Source organism: Manis pentadactyla, chromosome 16 (assembly GCF_030020395.1).
Source record: "Manis pentadactyla isolate mManPen7 chromosome 16, mManPen7.hap1, whole genome shotgun sequence".
In the NCBI taxonomy this organism is placed as follows: domain Eukaryota; kingdom Metazoa; phylum Chordata; class Mammalia; order Pholidota; family Manidae; genus Manis; species Manis pentadactyla.
This window is the reverse complement of record NC_080034.1, coordinates 41,611,934-41,632,366: the sequence shown is the minus strand read 5'-3', so window position 1 is coordinate 41,632,366 and position 20,433 is coordinate 41,611,934. Positions and strand designations below refer to the sequence as shown.

Sequence of the window (20,433 nt, the reverse complement as noted above, 5' to 3'; positions counted from 1 at the left end):
CACAGACTGGTGTGGAGTTCAAGAGAGCTGTGGGGACCAATTTAACAGGAGCTTTTTCACACCGCACTTGGAGAGAACACAGAATGTAACAGAGGCCTCATACCCAGAGCAGAGCAGATGAGCTGAGCGTGGCCAAGCCAGGCACAGGCCAGGTTGACCCCATGGGTGAGAAAAGACGCATGCTTCTTGAGAACACTCAAGTATGGATTTGTACTTACTAAGAGCAAGTGCCAATGATGCCCTGCAACCTCCTTCTGTCTCAGGTGTTTAATTCTTCTTTCCCTGAAGTTTCTTAGAAAAGTTCCTTTAAAAAGTCTCATTCCCTGTAAGCTAGTTAAACCATTGTGGAAAGCAATATGGAGGTTCCTCAAAAAACTCAAAATAGAAATACCATTTGACCCTGGAATCCCACTCCTTGGAATATACCCAAAGAATACAACTTATCAGATTCAAAGAGACACATGCACCCCTATGTTTATTGCAGCACTTTTTACAATAGCCAAGATATGGAAGCAACCTAAGTGTCCATCTGTAGATGAATGGATAAAGAAGATGTGGTACATATACACAATGGAATACTATTCAGCCATAAGAAAGAAACAAGTCCTACCATTTGCAACAACATGGATGGAGCTGGAGGACATTATGTCACTGAAATAAGCCAGGCAGAGAAAGACAAATGCCAAATGATTTCCCTCATTTGTGGAGTATAACAATAAAGCAAAACTGAAGAAACAAAATGGCAGCAGGCTCAGAGACTCCAAGAATGAACTGGTGGTTACCAAAGGTGAGGGGTGTGGGAGGGCAGGTGCGGAGGGAGGGATAAGGGGACTGAGGGGTATTATGTTTAGTACACATGGTGTGGGGGATCACGGGGAGAACAGTGTAGCACAGAGAAGGCACATAGTGGATCTCCGGCAACTTGCTGCACTGATGGACAGTGACTGCATTGGGGTATGTGTGGGGACTTGATAATATGGGTAAATGTAGTAACCACATTGTTTTTTCATGTGAAACTTTCATAAGAGTGTATATCAATCATACCTTAATAAAAAAAATTTTTTTTAAGTTTCATTCCCTCCTCCATATACAAAAGTAAACTTGAAATGTATCAAAGACCTGAATGTAAGTCATGAAACCATAAAATCCTTGGAAGAAAACATAGGCAAAAATCTCTTGAATATAAACATGAGCAACTTCTTCCTGAACATATCTCCTCGGACAAGAGAAACAAAAGCAAAAATGAACAAGTGGGACTACATCAAACTAAAAAACTTCTGTACAGCAAAGGACACCATCAGCAGAACAAAAAGCCATCCTACAATATGAGAGAACATATTCATAAATGACATATTTGACAAGGGGTTAACATCCAAAATATAAAAAGAGCTCATATGCTTCAACATCCAAAAAGCAAATAACCCAATTAAAAAATGGGCAGAGGATCTGAACAGACACTTCTCCAAAGAAGAAATTCAGATGGCCAACAGACACATGAAAAGATGCTCCACATCGCTAATTATCAGAGAAATGCAAATTAAAACTACAATGAGGTATCACCTCACACCAGTTAGGATGGCCACCATCCAAAAGACAAGGAACAACAAATGCTGGTGGGGATGTGGAGAAAGGGGACCCTCCTACACTGCTGGTGGGAATGTAAATTAGTTCAACTATTATGGAAAGCAATATGGAGGTTCCTCAAAAAACTCAAAATAGAAATACCATTTGACCCAGGAATTCCACTCCTAGGAATTTACCAGAAGAAAACAAGATCACAGATTCAAAAAGCCATGCACCCCTATGTTTATCGCAACACTATTTACAATAGCCAAGACATGGAAGCAACCTAAGTGTCCATCAATAGATGAATGGGTAAAGAAGAGGTGGTACATATACACAATGGAATATTATTCAGCCATAAGAAGAAAACAAATCCTGTACCATTTGCAACAACATGGATGGAGCTAGAGGGTATTATGCTCAGTGAAATAAGCCAGGCGGAGAAAGACAAGTACCAAATGATTTCATTCATTTGTGGAGTATAACAACAAAGCAAAACTGAAGGAACAAAACAGCAGCAGACTCACAGACTCCAAGAAGGGACTTGCAGTTACCAAAGGGAAACGGGGAGGGGAGGGTGATTGAGGAGGGAGGGAGAAAGGGATTAAGGGATATTATGATTAGCACACATAATGTAGGGGGATTAGCACACATAATGTAGAAGACAAGTAGTGACTCTATAGCATCTTACTACGCTGATGGACAGTGACTGCAATGGGGTTGGGGGGGCACTTGATAATATGGGTGAATGTAGTAACCACAATGCTGCTCATGTGAAACCTTCATAAGATTGTATATCAATGATACTTTAAATAAATAAATAAATAAATACATAAATGTGTTAAAGATAATCGAATGAAGTCAATAAACCGTTTCTTTCATATACTTAGCAACAAAAATAGTCTCATCCCCTCAAGATCAGAATTATGTAAATAATATACACACAGAAGAAGACAGTGGGAGAAACAGTTTAAAATGTTAACAGTGCATTTTTAGTGTGAAGCAGCCAAGAACTATTTGTTTTTTTCTCTAGTTGCCAAATTCTTATCTTGTGATAAAGTTATTTTTATAACAATTTCTTTTTAACAGAAGAAATAATCCAAGCTATCTTGGTTGTGCAGCAAAGGAGGGATTTCTGCCTCTGCTTCTACCAGGGAGTGAGGAGGACAGACAGAATATGGCAGGGGTCTCACTTTGGGGGTCACTTAGATTGACCAGGCCGATTGGGGTGGAGATGATGGCACCTTTGAGCTGTCCCTTCTGTCCTAGAGCTTCCTAGGGCTTATGCCCTGGGAATTAATCATTTTTCCAGAGTCATGGCTGGGCAGAAGTAGGGTGACATGGCCTACCCACCCATGGCATCTGTGGGATGATGTCAGATGATGTAGAGCTGGGAGACTAAAACACATCACAGAAGACTGATCTGCATAAAAAGAGGTCTCTACTGAGAGGTCACAAGGCTTTGTCCTCTGGGTGCCCCCCAAATATTTTAAAAGCGACTTGGAAGGAGACAAAGAAAGGATGCTTTGCAGCATGCTGATGACATGGAGGCAGGGGAACCAGTTCACAGACTCAAATTTTTGCAACAGCCTAGGCAGCTTGGCCCAAACCAAAAAAGATAACACCAAACAGAGCCAAATGCAAGACTATACATTAGGCTAAAAAAGTGTATACAGTGGAATGTCATCTTTTTTCCTTCTTTCTTTCTTCGTCCTTGTTTATCTAGATTTTTTAGTTTCTACCCTAAGGCTATATGACTTTTCATTGATTTTTTTTCTATTGTTTTATTCTTCTCAATTTTATTTATTTCTTCTCTGATCTTTATTATGTCCCTCCTTCTGCTGACTTTAGGCCTCATTTGTTCTTTTTACAATTTCGATAATTGTGACTTTAGACTATTCATTTGGGATTGTTCTTCCTTCTTTAAATATGCCTGGATTGCTATATACTTTCCTCTTAGAACTGCTTTTGCTGTGTCCCACAGAAGTTGGGGCTTTGTGTTGTTGTTGTCATTTGTTTCCATATATTCCTTGATCTCTATTTTAATTTGGTCGTTGATCCATTGATTATTTAGGAGCATGTTGTTAAGCCTCCATTTGTTTGTGAGCCTTTTTGCTTTCTTTGTACAATTTATTTCTAGTTTTATACCTTTGTGGTCTGAGAAGTTGGTTGGTAGAATTTCAGTCTTTTTTGAATTTACTGAGGCTCTTTTTGTGGCCTAGTATGTGGTGTATTCTGGAGAATGTTCCATGTGCACTTGAGAAGAATGTGTACCCTGCTGCTTTTCGGTGTAGAGAGTTCTTATATGACTTTTATAATAAAAATTTACTTGAAAAGACAAATATGATCAATACAGATGGCAGACAGTTTGTGTGACCATAAGTGAATATACGTCAACTTTAAGAAGAGTGCCGTACCTGAAACTAATGTAATGCAATACTGTTGTCAACTACTCTTCAATAAATAAAAAAAAAAAAAAAAAAAAGAAGAGTGCCGTGTATCCAGAGTCAGCTAAGAGAATGACTGGACTCCTCTCTGCCCCCACACTTTAGGGACAAATGTGGAAAGCAGGAGCCACTAGAGCAGGGAGCTCAGGAAGTGAAGGATTCTGAGAACAAAGCCTTAGGGAGAAGGGGTGAAGAAATCAGCGGGTTTTGCCTGGAAAGAATGAAGAGTGATGTGGTGGCTCACCTCTCCCAATGCCTGAAAGTCCGTGGTGTAGGATGCAGAGAAAGCAAATACATTATGAATGCTTGTGAAGACCTAGCGCAGGCCAATGGATGGATGTTAGAATGGGGCAAACTGTCATTCAGCAACAAGAACAACAATGATGACCAGCAACGGACTGGGCAGAGCTCCCTGTGGCCCATGGTGTTCAGCTGCAGTGAACCACTGCTGCAAAGGCCACCTGCAACCCCATGTGCTGCAAGATGAGAAGGCCCTTACAGCAGTTTCAGGAACCCAGCTATCTTCACCAGCTGAGTACCGGGAACTTCCTGCTTGAGATGAGCACTCCCTCCCCCCAGGCCTGCCCACCCAGCCCCCTCCTGGAGCTTGGCTCTCACCGTGGGGATGAACTGAATTTCATAGGCATCCACAGTGCCAGGAGCCCGGGTCCACTCTGTCCGAACTGTTGTCTCTTCCAGGAGGTGCATCCTCATGCTTTCAATGGCTGGCACCTCTGCCCAGGAGAATAGGATATGGGATGCTGGTTACCGAAGCAGCTCTCACCCTCTATCCCCACCATCACAGGCCCCCTTACTCAAGGCCATACTAAGTCATCACTATTGGAGTCCCCACTCCTCTCTGGGGGAGAGGCTAAGCTGGCAGAGGCCTGCACAGATCCTGGGTCTCCTTTACCTTCCCCCCATTTCCAGAAACACAAAATCTCCCCAAAAGCAACTAAAAGGGCCCCCAACCTGCTCATCAGAGACCTAAAAGCAGGTTCTGCCTGCTGGCATGCCCCATGGTTCTGCTGCCCCCGGTGGACCCTGGTTCCCTGGCTCTTCTGACTGCCTCTCCCTGCAACATAAGTCTACTCTTCACTCTTCTCCAGGTCCCTGGACTCCTAGGCCTCCGGCTCAGGCCTTCCCACTGGCTCTGGTTCCCAGTCCCTGACAGAGCATATTGGGCAAGGCTGCCTCCTCACCTTCCCCACAGTCCTCCCCTGCATAGCCATCTTGGCAGACGCAGCTGCCGTCACGACACTCTCCACGGCCACGGCAGTCCGCAGGGCACGTTTGGATGGCACAGTCTGGGCCTCGGAAGCCCTCAACACATACACACTGGCCTGAGCGGCATAGTTCCCGGGGCCCACACCCCCCAGGGCAGGCGCTGGCGGGGGGCTCTTCTTGCCCACAGTCCTCGCCGCTATAGCCCGCGTAGCACACACACACTCCCTGCACACAGCGCCCACGGCCTCGGCAGTCCGCCAGGCAGGTGCGGGTGGCGCAGGAGGGGCCAGTGTAGCCTGAGTCGCACACGCAGCGTCCCTCCTCACAGCGGCCGCGCCCATGGCAGTTGGAGGGGCAGGTACGGAGGCCGCAGTCCTCGCCCGCGTAGCCCTCCCAACAGGCGCACACACCGTCCTGGCACACGCCATGCTGACTGCAGTCGCGCGGGCACCGCCTCATGCCGCAGTCCTCGCCTGAGTAGCCATCGTCGCACACACAGCGCCCGTCCAGGCACTGGCCGCGGCCTCGGCAACCTCCTGGGCAGCTGCGAGTGCCACAGTCCTCCCCCTCGTAGCCTGTGCTGCACATGCACATGCCATCCTCACAGCGGCCTCGGCCGCGGCAGTCGCCGGGGCACCGACGGCTCCCGCAGTCGTCGCCCGTGAAGCCTGGATTGCACACGCAGCGGCCGTCCACACAGCGCCCGCGCCCACGACAGTCGCCAGGGCAGGCACGCGTGCTGCAGTCCCGGCCTGTATAACCAGGCCAACACACGCAGCGGCCATTCTCGCAACGGCCGCGGCCACGACAGTCCCCAGGACAGCTGCGCACGCCGCAATCCTCGCCACTGTAGCCCGCGTTGCACACGCACACGCCGTTTTCGCAGCGCCCGCGGCCTCGACAGTCACGCGGGCAGGCACGCGCGCCGCAGTCAGGTCCAGTGTACCCGGGCCAGCACACGCAGCGGCCGTCCTCGCAGCGGCCCCTTTGGCTGCAGTCGAGGGGGCAGCTGCGTACGCCGCAGTCGTCTCCGCTGTAGCCTGCGTCGCAGATGCATTCGCCATCCTCGCAGCGCCCGCGACCCCGGCAGTCGCGCGGACAGGTCCGCGTGCTGCAGTCGTCGCCCGTGTACCCTGGCCAGCACACGCAACGCCCGTCCACGCAACGCCCGCCCTCGCCACAGTCCCACGGGCAGGTCCGTGCACCGCAGTCCTCCCCAGTGTGGCCAGGGTCACAGACGCAGCGCCCGTCCTCGCAGCGCCCCTTCTGGCTGCAGCCCCGAGGGCAGCTCCTCACAGCACAGTCTTCGCCAGTGTAGCCAGGGTTGCACACACAGCGCCCATTCTCGCAGCGCCCCCTCTGGCTGCAACTTCGAGGGCAGCCCTTCTTCCCACAGTCCTCGCCAGTGTAGCCGGGATCGCACACGCAGCGGCCGTCCTCGCAGCGCCCCCTCTGACTGCAGCCTCGAGGGCAGGAGCGCAGGCTGCAGTCCTCGCCTGAGAAGCCCGTCCGGCACACGCACACGCCCTGCACGCAGCGTCCGCGGCCGTGGCAGTCCTTGGGGCAGGAGGGCCAGCCACAGCTGGGGCCGCTGTAGCCAGGGAAGCACACGCAACGACCACGGACACAGCGACCCTGATCGTTGCAGTCATCAGGGCAGGACCCAGAGGCTGAGGGTGGGGAGGAGGGGGTTACCCTGGCGTCTGTGGGGTCCGAGCAGGTGGGCCCACCCCAGCCTGGCTCGCAGGAACAGGCACAGCGACTCAGGTCAAACACGCCATGGAGACTGCAGAGGCTGCGAACGTCTGTCTGGCCTAGAGTAAGAGGGAGAGTCAGGCCTCAGTCTCTCTTGGGGAGAGGTTGGGTCCACACAATGCTCCTTCGAATCAGCCCCTCCAGCAGGGCCAGCTGATTTCATATGGCCATCTTAGTTTCCAGCTGCTCATTGTCAATATGTGCGGCCTCCCAAGGCCCTTAGCACATGCTTCATGGGAGGGGAGGGTTGACATCTAGCCATGTGGTTCCTCTCAGAGTTGTGTCCTAGGCTGCACTCACCACCCCCAAGGGCAAGGAAGGGGTGCCTGTTTATAATTCATACCAAGGTCCCTTCCATAAAGTATGATGACCCACCCGGCCTAACCCACTTCTCCACCTTCCTCTTTTCCTGTGGCCCCTCCTGTAACCATCTGCTCACCTGTGCCAGCCTGCGCAGCAGCAGGACAACATCCCCCTGTGCACTGTTCCTTGAGCCCCTTCACCAGCTCCTCCAGGATCTCCAGGCGGACCCTCAGGGCCTGCACCTCTGAAGCGGGGATGGGAGGCTCAGTGCCAGGTGGACAGCCACAGCCAGCTGAAGGGGGCAGGTTAATGCGGTGGGTGAACACCACCTGCTTTTCCCCTCCTTCCACGTTGTGCTCATAAAGCTGAGAGGAAGGGCTTCCCCCTCTTGGCTCTGCTGTCCGGCCCCCTGGCTGGGGAGGCGGCCGCGGGGCAGGGAGTGTCACGTTGTACCGTGGAGAGAAAGGGCCTGCTCTGACTGTGTCCAGCAGCACCAGGAGGGCCAGGCTGGAGGTTAGGAAACATTGGGCTGGCATCATTCAGGAGGCTGCAGGGAGAGAGGGCACGTGTGAGAGCAGCTTCACAGAGGAGCCAGGATGGATCCCCCTCTTTCTCAACATCCGTCCCCCATCGTCACCATCCATATAACTAATCTACCTAACTCCAACTTATGTAAAAATCCACATGCAGCCTAACCCACATATGTCCCTTGGGCAGATTTGGTCTCTACCTCGCTTTCTAGTATCATTTGGTTATCTTGCTCCCGTTGTTTTTTTTCACTGTTCCATGGACACTGGTCATTTGGCTGTGCCACAGACACTACAAGCTTACATCAGCCTAAGGGCTTCTGTACTTGTCTGGGATCCTCTTCACTCTGCTCTCAAGGACTGACTCTTGTTCAAATCTTAACTCGCGTGCCATTGAGCCAAGAGGCATTCCTTGGTGCTCATTTGGAGCAGTCTTCCGTTACTCTATCATGAGATCCTTCTCATGCTCTTCATGGCATTTACTGCTTCCTGAATCATCTGCTTATGTGCATACTTGCTATTTTTCTCCCACTACTAGAGAGGGTGCTGCACGAGAACAGGGACCTGGTCTGTCCTGGCACTGCTTTGTGCGCCTGTCAACAGGGCTACCCAATGCCTTTATGTTGAGTGGGGGAGCAGGTGAGCACATAAGGCCAGTCCTTCCATAAGCACCTGGATCCCAGATCCTATTGTCTTTCCAGAAACCTTAAGGTGTAGATTATACTTTTATTCAACCCCTCTCTCAACTAGACCCTTCTCACCAACTTTTATATGAGCCCAAATATCTTTTTTTATTTTTTTTAAAAAACCGTCCTCCTGAGGACTTACATTACCAAATATCAAAACTTATTATAAAGGTGCAGCGATAGAACATAATAGGGTCCAGAAATAGATCCACACAAAGGTGGCCAACTGATTAATGGCAAAGGTGCCACTGCAATTGAGAGGAGAATGGATGATCTTTTTGGTAAATGGTGCTGGGTCACTTGAAGATCCATTTGGGAAAAAATCTATTTCTACCTTATGTCTGTAAGGAGAAATTAATTTGAAATGAATCCAATAGACCTAATTGTGAAAAGTGAAGCAATGTCTCTCAGAACAATACCTTATAGGAAAAAAAATAGGAGAAAACCTTTATGACCTTGGAGAAAGCAAAGATTTCTTAATATCTAACCACACAAAATTTAACCATTAAAGATTTCACACAAAACTTAACCATAAAAAGGAGGCTGATACATTGTACCTTAATAAATTAATGACTTCTGGTCATCAAAAGACACTAGTAAGAGAATGAGAAGGCAAGTCACAGACTGGGAGAGAATATGTGAGATATGCCAGTATGTGTGTGCATGTGTGTGTGTGTGCATCTGTTTATACACACACACACAGGGAGGGAGGAGAGTGGGAGGGAAAAAAAGTTATTGACTGAGAGTGTGAGAGAGGATTAAAATCTAAACGAATTCCTTCAAAACAAAACAACAAAAAACACTAATATCAACAAGACAAGAAATAACGAGTGTTGGCGAGGATGTGGAGAAAAAAGAACGCTCCCACCTGTTGGTGGGACTGCAAATTGGTGCAGCCACTATGGAAAGCAGCAGGGAGGTTTCTCAAAATACTAAATATAGAAATACCATATGACCTAGCAATTCTAATCTGGGAATTTACTTTAAGAAAACAAAATTACTAATCTGCAAAGATATATGCACATCTATGCTTATCATAGCATTATTTACAATAGCCAAAGTATGGAAACAACCTGAATGTCTATCAATGGGTGAGTGGATAAAAAAGATGTGGTACACATATACAGTGGGATATTACTCAGCCATAAAAAGAATGAGATCTTTCCATTTGCAACAACATTGATGTACCTAAAGTGTATTATGTTAAGTGAAATATAGCAGATGAAGAAAATATCACGTTTTGACTTATATGTGGATTCTAAAAAACAAATGAGCAAACAAATAAAAATGAAGTAGACACAGAGAACAGACTGGTGGTTGCCATATGGGAGGGTGGGTTGAAATAAGTGAAGGGGAAGAAAATAGTGAGAATGTTTGATATCTTGATCTGGATGATGGTTACATGAGCATATGCAAATGTCAAAATTCAAACATTGTACACTAAGATTGTATATGTATTGTATGTACCTCAACATAAAATATTTAAATACATATATAATAAAAATAATAGAAGTTTTAAAATGCAGGTAACCTAGTGTTTTAAATTGTCAAAAGACTTAAACAGGTACTCCAAGAAAAGAATGTCTAAAGGGCCAATAAACATATGAAAAATAAACATATATATGTATAATAAAGGTACATGTATAACATATGTGTAACAACACTAGTAACCAGTGAAATGCAAATTAAAACCACAACGAGATGCTATCAAATATCCACCAGAACAGCTAAAATTAATGGAAGTGTTGTTGCTCAATACTGGCAAGAATATGAAGCAAAAAGAACTCTCATCTGGTGCAAGCAGGAGCATAAACTCTGGAAAACTGTTAGGCAGTATCTACTAAGGCCTAAACCCCAGAAATTCCACTTATTAGATATCCAAAGAAATGACTGCATATATCCTCTGAAAGATATGTATAAAAATGCTAATGACCTCTTTTTCATATTAGCCCACACTGGACACAACTTCAGTGTTCGTTAATAGTAGAATGGATAAATAAATAGAATAGAATACTATACAGCAATGAAAAAACCCTCTTGCTACATGCAACAACATGGACAAATTTCACACATATGCTGCTAAGCAAAAGAAACCAGACGCATAAAGAGAACATTGTGAATGATGTTATTTATATGAAATTCAAAAACAGGCAGAACCAATCTTTGCTATTAGAAGATAGGAAATATTTTGTACCTTGATCTGGGTGGTGGTTAAACCAATGTATACTGATTCAAAATTAACTGAGCTATACACTTAAGATTTGTGCATTTCACTATATGAAAGCTACACTTAAAAAAAAACCTTTTCCAACTTATACCCCTTCCAGCCTCCAATATTTCTCACATTTACTTCAGGGCCACAGTTGTAAAAAATTTATCTATACTTGCTGTTTCCATTTCCCCATATCCCATGCATGCCTCAATCCACTTCTATCAGGCTTCTCCACCTCCTTTCAACCTACCAAACAGCTGTCCCTAAGGTCTCCCAATGATCCCAGTGTCATAGAATCTAAGAGACATTTGTCTTCATCTTTCTTTACCTCTCTCAAAATCACTGGACACTGTTGACCACATCTTCCATTTTAAAGCACTCTGTATCTGTGCTGTTGATACGGTGGCCAGGAGAAAGATGTGGCTCCTGAACATCTGAAATGTGGCTAGAGTGACTGAGACATTGAATTTTATTCAATATTTTTAAGAGCTCCCCAGGTGATTGTAATGTGCAGAGTTGAGACCTAATGCTGTAGTCATCCACCTAAGTACCTTTATCCAGACCCTGGGCTTTAATTTCAGAACCATACACCAATTTGTAAACTAGCCTGGTCAACTCCTTTTAACTCCAAGAAATATATCCAACTGCCTACTTGCAGTCTTCCCTTGTGCACAGCAAATTCAACGTTTGAAACGGAAGTCATGATCGCCTTTCCCTAGGCTCATTCCCTCTCAGTGCTCTCCACTGCAGCTCACAGCCCCACTGCTCATCCAGCTGCACAAGCCAGATACCTAACAGCCCATCCAACACCACCATATTTCATATTTACCCACATTTTCTTGTAAGCATCTCTATAATTTGATTACTTCTCTAGCTGGCCCCTCTGCTTCTACTATTGCCCCTTACAATCTCACAGAAGTCACCAGGATGTTCCTCTTCCCCTAAAAATTCTTCAGCGTCCCCCTTCTGAATTCTCTTTGAACACTGACAAACAGCCCTGCAGCAGCTGGCCCTTGCTGAACTCTCCCACCTCATCTCCTATAGCACTTCCCTCTTCCTCCATCCAGTCCCACTGGCCTTAAGTCCTTCACACTCTTCCTAACCCCAGGCCTTTGTATATGTGGTTCCCTCTTTGTGGAATGCTCTTCTCTTTTCTCTTGGCCTTCTTGCCCTTCAGGTGTCAACTCCACATCACTTTATCAGGGAACCTTTACTGCCCAAGTCAGATTCCCCCTATCATGTGATATCACAGCACCAGGTAATCTCATTTGTAACATTCAGAACAATTTATAATCATACATTACGTGTGGGATTATTTTAGTACTTTCTTGCCCACACTCAATCTTTCCCATAGACTGTAAGGTCCATGGGGGCGGGAATGGCACCTGTTTTTTGTTGTCTGCATCTGGCATATAGTGATCAATAAATATTTATTGACCATATGAATGAATGAAAAGCTCCATTTAAGCCCAGGACTAGCATCAGGGCTGGAACCAAGGACAGGACCAAGGTCAGGGCTAGGACCATGGACAGTGTCTGGGACTGGAATTTGACAGCAGCTCAGGGAGAAGCCAAGCCAGAGAGCAGGCCAGGTGTGCTCAAATGGTACATGCCCTTTGGAAAACTGCTGGGCCAAGTCTACTACATCTACTAGAGCTATACGCAGACCTTATGACTCTGCAGTTCCACTCCTGGGAACATACCCAGCACAGCAGTACTACTCATAGCTTCAAACTGTGAACTACCCAAATGTCTCACATTGGTAGAATGGATTAAATAAAGTGTGGCTTATCCACACAGTGGAACAAAATAAAACAATGGGAGCAAACTACAACCATATGCAATAATATGGTGGATCTCACTAATATGAGACTGAGCAAAAGAAGCCAGACACAAAAAAAGAACATGCTATAAAATTTGATTTATATGAAATTTAAGGAGGGGCAGCATTGGTCTGTAGTGTTACAAGTCAGAAGTGTGGTATTCTTGGGAGAGTAGTGACCAGAGGGGTATGGAGCAGGAATTCTGGGTTGCTACAAATATCCTGTTCCTTGATCTGTGTGCCGGTTACCCAGCTGTTTGTGGAATCCACTGAGGCAAGGATTGGGGTGCACAGGACAGGAACACAAGGATTAGAGAGAAGTGGTAGTGGGGTGCTCAGGGTGGGCCAGGAGAGGGGCTCTGGCAAACAAAGGAGTGAGGAGGCGCAGGCCAAGGTTCCAGTCAGGCCAAGGGTTAGGAAAGGCGCCAGCAGGTACCCTGCTTTTCCTGACCAGAGAGGCTGGAGAGAGGGAGAGTGGGGGAGTGGTGGAAATGCTGACCGGTGAGGACGGGACAGTGACCAGCTCCTGCCCCCAACACACACACCTTTCCTGGTTTCCTATCCTTAAATTTCTCCTCTGGGTCTGAGAAAAAGGAGTTTTCAGGGCTACCAGCCATCACACCGTGCCACCAGCCCATGAGAGACAATAGGGAACCGATCACAGGGACAGAGAATTTCCACACTGGGAAGCACATGCCCAAGGAAGCCAAGGCAGAGACCTGGCTGACAAGAGTACTGCCCTTCCCTGGCCCCTCAGCCTTTCTCTGTGCTTGGGGTGGAGCTTTGGGTATGGGGTGGGCGCCGACCTACCCTTAAATCCTATGCCCAAGGTCATGCAAACCACAGGGTGCATGCACACATGAATACACACAGATAGACTTGCATGCACTCACCCACAAATGAAAATATGAACACACTTATAACACATTAGATATGCATCCAAATAAACCTGCATCTTTGCAGGCACACACGTGTGAATGTGCATGCAGTCACGCGTGCGCACACACACACACACACACACAAAATCTCTTCTTGTTTCCTCCACACCCTATCACTGGGGGATGCCTAGGAAAGCTAATTTCTCATTGGCTCAGAAAGCAGCTGTGTGAGTCAAAGAACTTAGCCTGAGTGAAGGGAACCAAACAAGAGGCCTTCTCTAGTGGGCAGCAGAGGATACCTGGAGGCCTTTGGGAGTCGTCCGGTACCACTCCGCCACAAGAGGATTTCACATCTTTCCCCTTGTGGTGGGGGAAGGGGGAGAGGGTTCTCGGTAGTGAGGCAGGTCTGAGAAGAGGGGAGTGGTCCCCACAGGCCACACCTCCAGAGCCTCCTCCCCTATCCCCAGCACCCCTCCAGTGCCCCACTTCCAACTTCTGGAAGAATTCTGCTTTTCTCTTAGAACGAGGAAAGCAAGGAACTTGGGTGTCTCTTGTTTCCCCCTCACCATCCCCCTTGCTGCTGCGTCTGGGGCGCCTTTCTGAAGTTGGGGGGAATATGGCCTCATCCTCTTGGCATCCTCCCCATAACTGGAGGCTGGCAGAGGTAGCGGCATCTTCCCAAGCTCTGGCTCAGCTCACCGGGTATTCCTGCTGTAGCCAACTTTGATACTTTACTCATCAGGGACGGTAGGTCCTGAGAAGTGGGGAGAGGGGTTGGCTTCCACTAAAGATGTTCCAGAGATGGGGGATTCTGGCACCTTCCCCCATGCCTCTCCCTGCCTCTCAGCCTACAGGAGGAGTGAAGGTAGGATTCCAGGAGTGTGAGAAGGAGGGCGAGGAAGGGATTCCAGACACTGGGTTGAAACCAGGTAGCAAGGAGATGCCAGGGAGGGGAAAGTTGGGGGATCCAGAAGCCCCTTATTCTGGGGAGCTAGTGGGCCAGAGGAATGGAAAAATTAAGAGAAAGGACTTCTGGCCCCACAGTGAGGAGTCAGGGGGCAGTGAGGACAGGTTCTGGTCCTGCACCCAGTGACCAAGGCTCAAAGGGAAGGAAGGTGGAGGAATTGAGGTGCTGGGTCCCCAGCCATTGGAGGTAGGGCCAGGGGAAGAGGGGAGGCGGCTGCAGGTCCGGGAAGTGGGCAGGGACTGGAAGCGACAGCGGCAGCTGCGGTGTTTCTCAGTTGCTTCCCAGGAGTTCCTTTTTCAGTTCCATTTCCCGTTGTTTCCAAGCCATTAAATTCTTTCCAGGCGAGATAAGGGGCCCGCCCGCCCCACCCGGGGCGTGTCACGTGTAGGGGGTGTTCAGACAGGCACAGGGAGAGCCTGGAAGCGGGATGGCGTGAAGACGGAGCCCCTGTGCCTCTGGAGGCCTGTCTGTCATCCCAGCCCTGCTGAACCGTGAGTCATGGGTGCAAAGCTCTCAGCCAAGAACAAGTTTTAGGATCCTCTCTTCGGGCTCTATGCCCTTCTCAGATCTGGGAGTCCAAACTCTGCTCCATTTCAGTATTTCCTAAAGGCCCAAGACCCCCAGAACTCCCTCCCAAGCCCTGAAACCCCTGTACTATAACCTGGGGAGTCCCCTCCTGGACGCCCAGAGCAGTCTCCTCCAGTGCTGGCCCACATCTCTGGCTCAGCTGTTCAAGCCACAGCACTTCAGGTCCCACGGCACTTCCCTCCCGAGGGTCAGCGGGCCACCAGTTCAGCCCAGCTGCTGGTTCCCTCAGTCACAGCACCTCTGGGCCTGGAGCCCCACCTCACCAATAACCACCTCCACCTTGGTGCCACCGCCTGATCCTGTCCAAACCCCAGCATCCACCCCAACACACACACACAGACACACACACACACACGCAATGACCCGTCCTCCCTGACATACCATCCACAGGGAGTCCAGTCCTCTGTCCCAGCAGAAAGTCCCTACTCTCGGAGGCTCTCCTGAGAGCTCTCCTGCCATACCTTCATCTGGGGTGCTGGGATAGGACAGAAAATGCCACCTCTCCCAGCTCTTCCCTCGGCTTCCCCAGGGCTCTGTCCCTTACTTACCTCAGCAACGTCTGCACCTGCTCTGTCCCCGACCTTGGGAGGAGGATTCTTGGGATAGTGCAGGGTTAGCTAAGCTGAGCAGTCCTGAGCTCCCTGGAGGTCCCCTTCCTTGTTCCGTGCAACAGGGGCTCACTGAGCCACGACCCAACCGTCGGTGTCGGCAGCAACAGCAGGAAGGAGGGAGCCTGCAGTGAGCAGGGGGAGGAGAAGGGGAGGACCAGCTTGAGGTCGGGGAGGGGAGCGGAGATAGGGCAGGTCCTCCCAGCCCTCCCGCCCAGCCAGGCCCTCCCTAAGTCACCATATGCCACCCCTCCTCACCTCCTCCCATCACACCCGCCCCCACTCCCTGTCCGGGATTGCTGAGTCCCACAATACCCTCATCTGGCCCCCTCCATCCCTGGTCCTACCTCCCACATCTTTTCCCCATCACATTTTTACTCTTCCTCTCCATCCTAATTTTGCCCAACTTGACTTTCCCCTATCCCTTACCCCACTTCTCCTTTCTTCCCACCATTTCCCCACCTGTTGCTTCGGTTCTCTGACAGGTTTCTCCTCCCAACCAATACCCTTCCCCATGGCCAGCCCCTTTCTCTTCTCTCTCCCTAGGGCTTACCCTCCCACCTCTCCCCAGGTGCCACATTGCTCCAGCTTGGATCTTGCCTGTCTGCCTGTTGCCCAGTACCTACTCCTTCGTCCCCGCACCAACTCTCTCCTCGAAGTGGGGGGCCAAGAAGAAACCTCCCTCCCAAGCCCAGATTCCTCTCCACCACCGGGCCTTTTCTGGGACTTGCCATTCCCACCCCACCCCTGCCCAGTCCCATTGCACCCACCTGCGTCCCTGCCTGTCCCTCTCCTTACCTGCTTGCACTGTCCCTGAGCTGCCTCTCCCTGTCTGTTCTGCTCAGTCCACCTCCTGTTTTCGGCTCAGGATCACGGCCCTTTTTTCATTCTCCCACCTCAGCAAATTCCTAGAGGAATGACAGGTGAGGCCTGGGCACTGGCTGGTCAAGGGCTCCTATGTCCTGTATGAGATTTGGGAAGGATGTTGGGGTTCAGGGAAGATGGAGAAGGGAAGACTGGAGGTTAGAACAGAGGTTTAGGGATGGATAAAGAGCTCGAGGCTGGAGGCCAATATGGGGGTGGGGGCACGAATGGTGGAGTGGAGTTGTGGAAAGCAGAAGGGGCTAATGTTTGGGAGCTGCAGGGGAGCAGAAGGAGAAGCAGGGGCAGGGAGAGTTAGGCACTGCAGGAAAAGGTCACTTTGACCTCAGGCAGATGGAAGACTGACACCAGAGGGCAGGGTGGCAGACACCCTGCAGATGCATAAGGTTGCTGGCTGTTTCTCTGGCCTCATTTCCCCAAGAGCTTGCTGCCCTGATGAAGGGCTGACAAAACCTTTGCCACAAAGAAAAATCCAGGCTGAGAGAGACCCCACCCCAGGTTTCACAGTGAGAATGGAGTTCTTACTACATTACTACAAACCTCACCACTGAGGAGTTGCTCAGCCAAATCATAAGTGATGGGTGAGAGAGACATGCAGGAGCCTGTATCTGCCTGATTCTGTCACTTGGGTTGCAGGTGTCTGTACCCCAGGGCAGAGCCCCTTAGTCTCTGCATGGTATTCCTGGTCAGGGTACACTGGTACAGCGTGTGGCTGGGCCAGCTGCCAGTTACCTCCGTGGCTGGGGGGCAGAGGCTCGCATGGGCTCTCGCGTGGGTGTCCCCGTGTGTGTCCGTGTGTCTGGGTGTGTGTGTGGCTGTTTTTTTCCTGGCTCTGACAGGGAGGATGAAGTCAGCATCTTGGACGAAGCTGGGCTCAGCTTCCTTCCTCTGCCTTGGCCTGAAGCTCCCAGAGTAGGTAACAGCTTCCCTCAGATCTTCTGGCAGAGCTTGGGGTAAAGTAGACAAGAGGGCGAGGGAGGGTCTGAAATAGCATTACATGGGGAGAGCAGCCTGCACAGAGGATGGATATTTTCTGATAGCCCCCAATTTCAGTAATTCTGTCCCATGGCCACAGCCACTTTTTTTGTCCTTTTATCTTGGCCACCATAAGTGTACTTGGCCCTGAGAGTGGCCAGGAGATCCTGGAGAGAAGCAGGACCTGGGTGATGGCCCTGGGATATTTTGGGAGACCCCGGAGAGAAGCACGACCTGGGGTGATGGCCCTGGGATATTTTGGCAGTCCTCTGCTAGGGAGACATAGGACGCTGCAGTCGGAGAAGAGGAAAGGGCTCACAGACATTTACAAGCTTACGAGGCATTTGAGGAAGCCACTGGAAGCTGACAGACATAGTTTCAGATTCTGAAATAACCACTGTCTAAAATTTGATTCACCCCCTGGATTTCAGGTTCTTGGAGGAGCTTGTGTTTTATCTGCTTGCATCTCATCAGAAAAGCACCAGGCCTTGCACAGAGCAGGTGCCTAATAAATGCTTGTCACTACTGAATTGTGAAAGGGCAGGAAGGATGGGGAGAGTGTCTGGTAGGGAGCCCTGGGCGTGAAGGCAGGGAAACCTAGTGGTCAGAGGTGGGTTGCCTCCACTGAAGTGTCCAGGCTGCTGGGTAGAAGGGTCAGGGTGTTGTCAAGAACCATCCACGTGCTCTGGCTGTCCCAGGTGTCTTCAGCTCTGGGCTCCCAATCTTGCATGACCCTCACAGTTCCTGTCCTGACCTCAGAAGAGGTAAAATATATAGAAAGAAATGAAAGGGGAAGACAAAAAGAAGGGAAGGGAAGGAAGATAAAGAAGAGTAAGGGCATTTAAGGGCAGGGACCTGAAGGACAGAGAGGCCAGGGGCTCTGGTCCAAGACAGCAGTCCCAGAGAGGGGAAGAGAGAAACAGTTTGCCCTGGGCTTCCGCTGACAAAACACTCTCCTACAGTGTTTTTTATTGGTTTTATGCAGGCATTTTATTAGTCCCACTTCGCAGCTGAGGAAACAGGCTCACAGGCATTAAATGACTTGTCCAACAGACTTTGCTAGTGGCTCAACCCAGGTTTTCTGATTCCAAAGCCTGTATTCTCTTCCCTCCTCCAAGAACATCCTGGAGAGATTGAAGACTTCAGGCAGAAACAAAGAGGCTTCTGGAAGAACTTGAGAAGCAAGAGCAGACGATATGGAGTTCTGAAAGTTCTTTCTGCAGTGTTATGTAGACTCAGAAGAAATTGCCAAGTACAAGATGGGGGTTCAACATTTCATTGTTGGGAACTGGGATGGGAGATAGTGAGAATGGGGAAACACGGACAGAAAAGACTAAGTCTGATATGAAAGATGGGCAAGAACTAAGGCTAGGGGTGAAAAGGGAGCAAAGGAGCCATTAAAGGAAGGGTTTGGACCCTTAAAACTTGCTTTGCCTGGAGATACGGGTGTGGGGAGAAGGGAGGAGGGAGGACATTTCTATCTCGTGACAAAAGAAGTCACACAATTGTTTTGTTCTCTACTCTGGGGCGGGTGGGCGCCCGTATTTACCAGAGGGACTGGGGTCGCTGTGGCAACCACACATCTGGGCCCTGGAATCCAGATGTGCTGTATCCAGAAGCCATAGCAGAACGATGAGGCAAGCATCAGGCTCTGCAGTCTTGGCCCCCACAGCTGGGAAAAGGAGGGAGGATTGGAGGAGGGAAGGGGGGGAAGGGAGGGCCTGAGGGGGGCCAGTGGGGGGGAGGAAGTGATGGAAAGGGACGGGGAATGTGGACCAAGGGGTGGGAAGGGAAACAGGGAGCAGCGTGGAAAGAGGGGAGGTGAGCACAGGGTCAGCAGCAGGAGATGAGAAGACCAAGAAAAAAGAAAGGGAAAAGAGAATGAGGCAGAGGGAGAGGAAGGGAAAAATGGAAAAGAAGCAAGAAACAAACAGATGAACAAAGAATAAAAGGTCAAAAAGAGCAGGTGAGGGATGGCTTGTGGTGGAGTAAAGGGCAACGAAAGGCAGGGAAAAAATCTCGAGGAAGGGAAGAGGGAGAGACATGGGTCAGGGATGACAGGAGGAACAAAGAGGAAGGGTTCCGGGAAGGAAAGCAGCACAGAAAGACAAGGAGGGCCTGGGACAGGAGGGGCCAACAGGAGGCGCAGGAGTGACAGTGGTGAGCAGGCTGAGGTGGCCCCGGGTGGAGCTGTGGCTAGAGAGCCATGTGGGCCTGGAGGGTGCAGCCCAGAGCCTGACCTGCCGCCACCTGCCATGCCTGCACCGTCACTCTTACACCGAAGTCTTCCCACCACCCTGCTCCCTGGCCGGGACAGTGAACGCCAGTTCACACCAAAGTGCCAGCTGTCTCCTGCCACGCAGCCAGAGGCACTGATGCCCCTCCAGAGCTCCCAGACTGAGATGCCGGCACATCAGACACCTTCCTGAGCCGAGACCAGGAAAGAGGACCAACGGGACAATGAAACAGTCATGGACCCAGAAGGAACAGAGGAGCAACAGACGATAGGACAATGTAAATGGAGAGGAAGGAGCAAGGGAGGAGGGAAAGGTGTGTCTACTATGGACCAGGACCTGTGAACAGCATCTTTCATGCTCACAGCAACCCTGAGAAGTAGGTAGGAGCATCACATTTTGTAGCTGAGGGAACGAAGGCTCAGGGTGTTTGTTACACTATCAAGGACACCCGCTAATAAAGACAAAGCAGGGGACCCAGCTCGGGCGGTGTGGCTCCAAAGTCCTTGTTCTGTGCTCACTGTCTGGACGAGGCCGTGCACTGCCCGAGGGACTCGAGGCGGGAAGGCTGATGAGCTGGGGCTGCCCTCTGGAGGGGGGAGAGGCCCAGTTCCTGGGGACCCTTGTTCCAGGCCGCCATGGTTACTCAGTCTGTTTCCACCCCAAACACAGTAACGGGGAGTGGGGGAGCCTGGCTAGACACGTGAGGTCCTTCCCCCTCCTTCGGGCCTGGGCCTGGGCGGCCCCTGTCCAGTCGTC

The 20,433-nt window shown here is 49.9% G+C and overlaps 1 protein-coding gene and 1 long non-coding RNA gene across 14 annotated transcripts in view; one reads left to right on the top strand and one right to left on the bottom strand.

Annotated features, from left to right (window-relative positions):
- Positions 1 to 15,708, bottom strand: part of TNXB (tenascin XB) — a 54,829-nt gene extending 39,121 nt beyond the window's left edge. For all 10 annotated transcript variants that reach the window (XM_057494111.1, XM_057494112.1, XM_057494116.1 and 7 more), the window contains exons 1-4: positions 15,524 to 15,708; positions 7,432 to 7,842; positions 5,213 to 7,051; positions 4,629 to 4,744 (exon numbers count right to left, since the gene is read on the bottom strand). In XM_057494111.1, coding sequence (XP_057350094.1) covers positions 4,629 to 4,744; positions 5,213 to 7,051; positions 7,432 to 7,834 — 2,358 coding nt within the window. In that variant the 5' untranslated portion in view covers positions 7,835 to 7,842; positions 15,524 to 15,708. The remainder of the gene's footprint in view (positions 1 to 4,628; positions 4,745 to 5,212; positions 7,052 to 7,431; positions 7,843 to 15,523) is intronic.
- Positions 13,568 to 20,155, top strand: LOC118907149 (uncharacterized). 4 transcript variants are annotated; one of them, XR_008994410.1, is made up of 3 exons: positions 13,574 to 14,285; positions 14,711 to 14,878; positions 18,426 to 20,155. It is a non-coding gene; the product is annotated as an uncharacterized LOC118907149 (long non-coding RNA). The 4 variants fall into 4 exon arrangements; XR_008994409.1 differs by having other exon boundaries at positions 13,577 to 14,285; positions 14,729 to 14,878; XR_008994408.1 differs by having other exon boundaries at positions 13,568 to 14,878.
- The last annotated feature ends 278 nt before the right edge of the window (positions 20,156 to 20,433 follow it).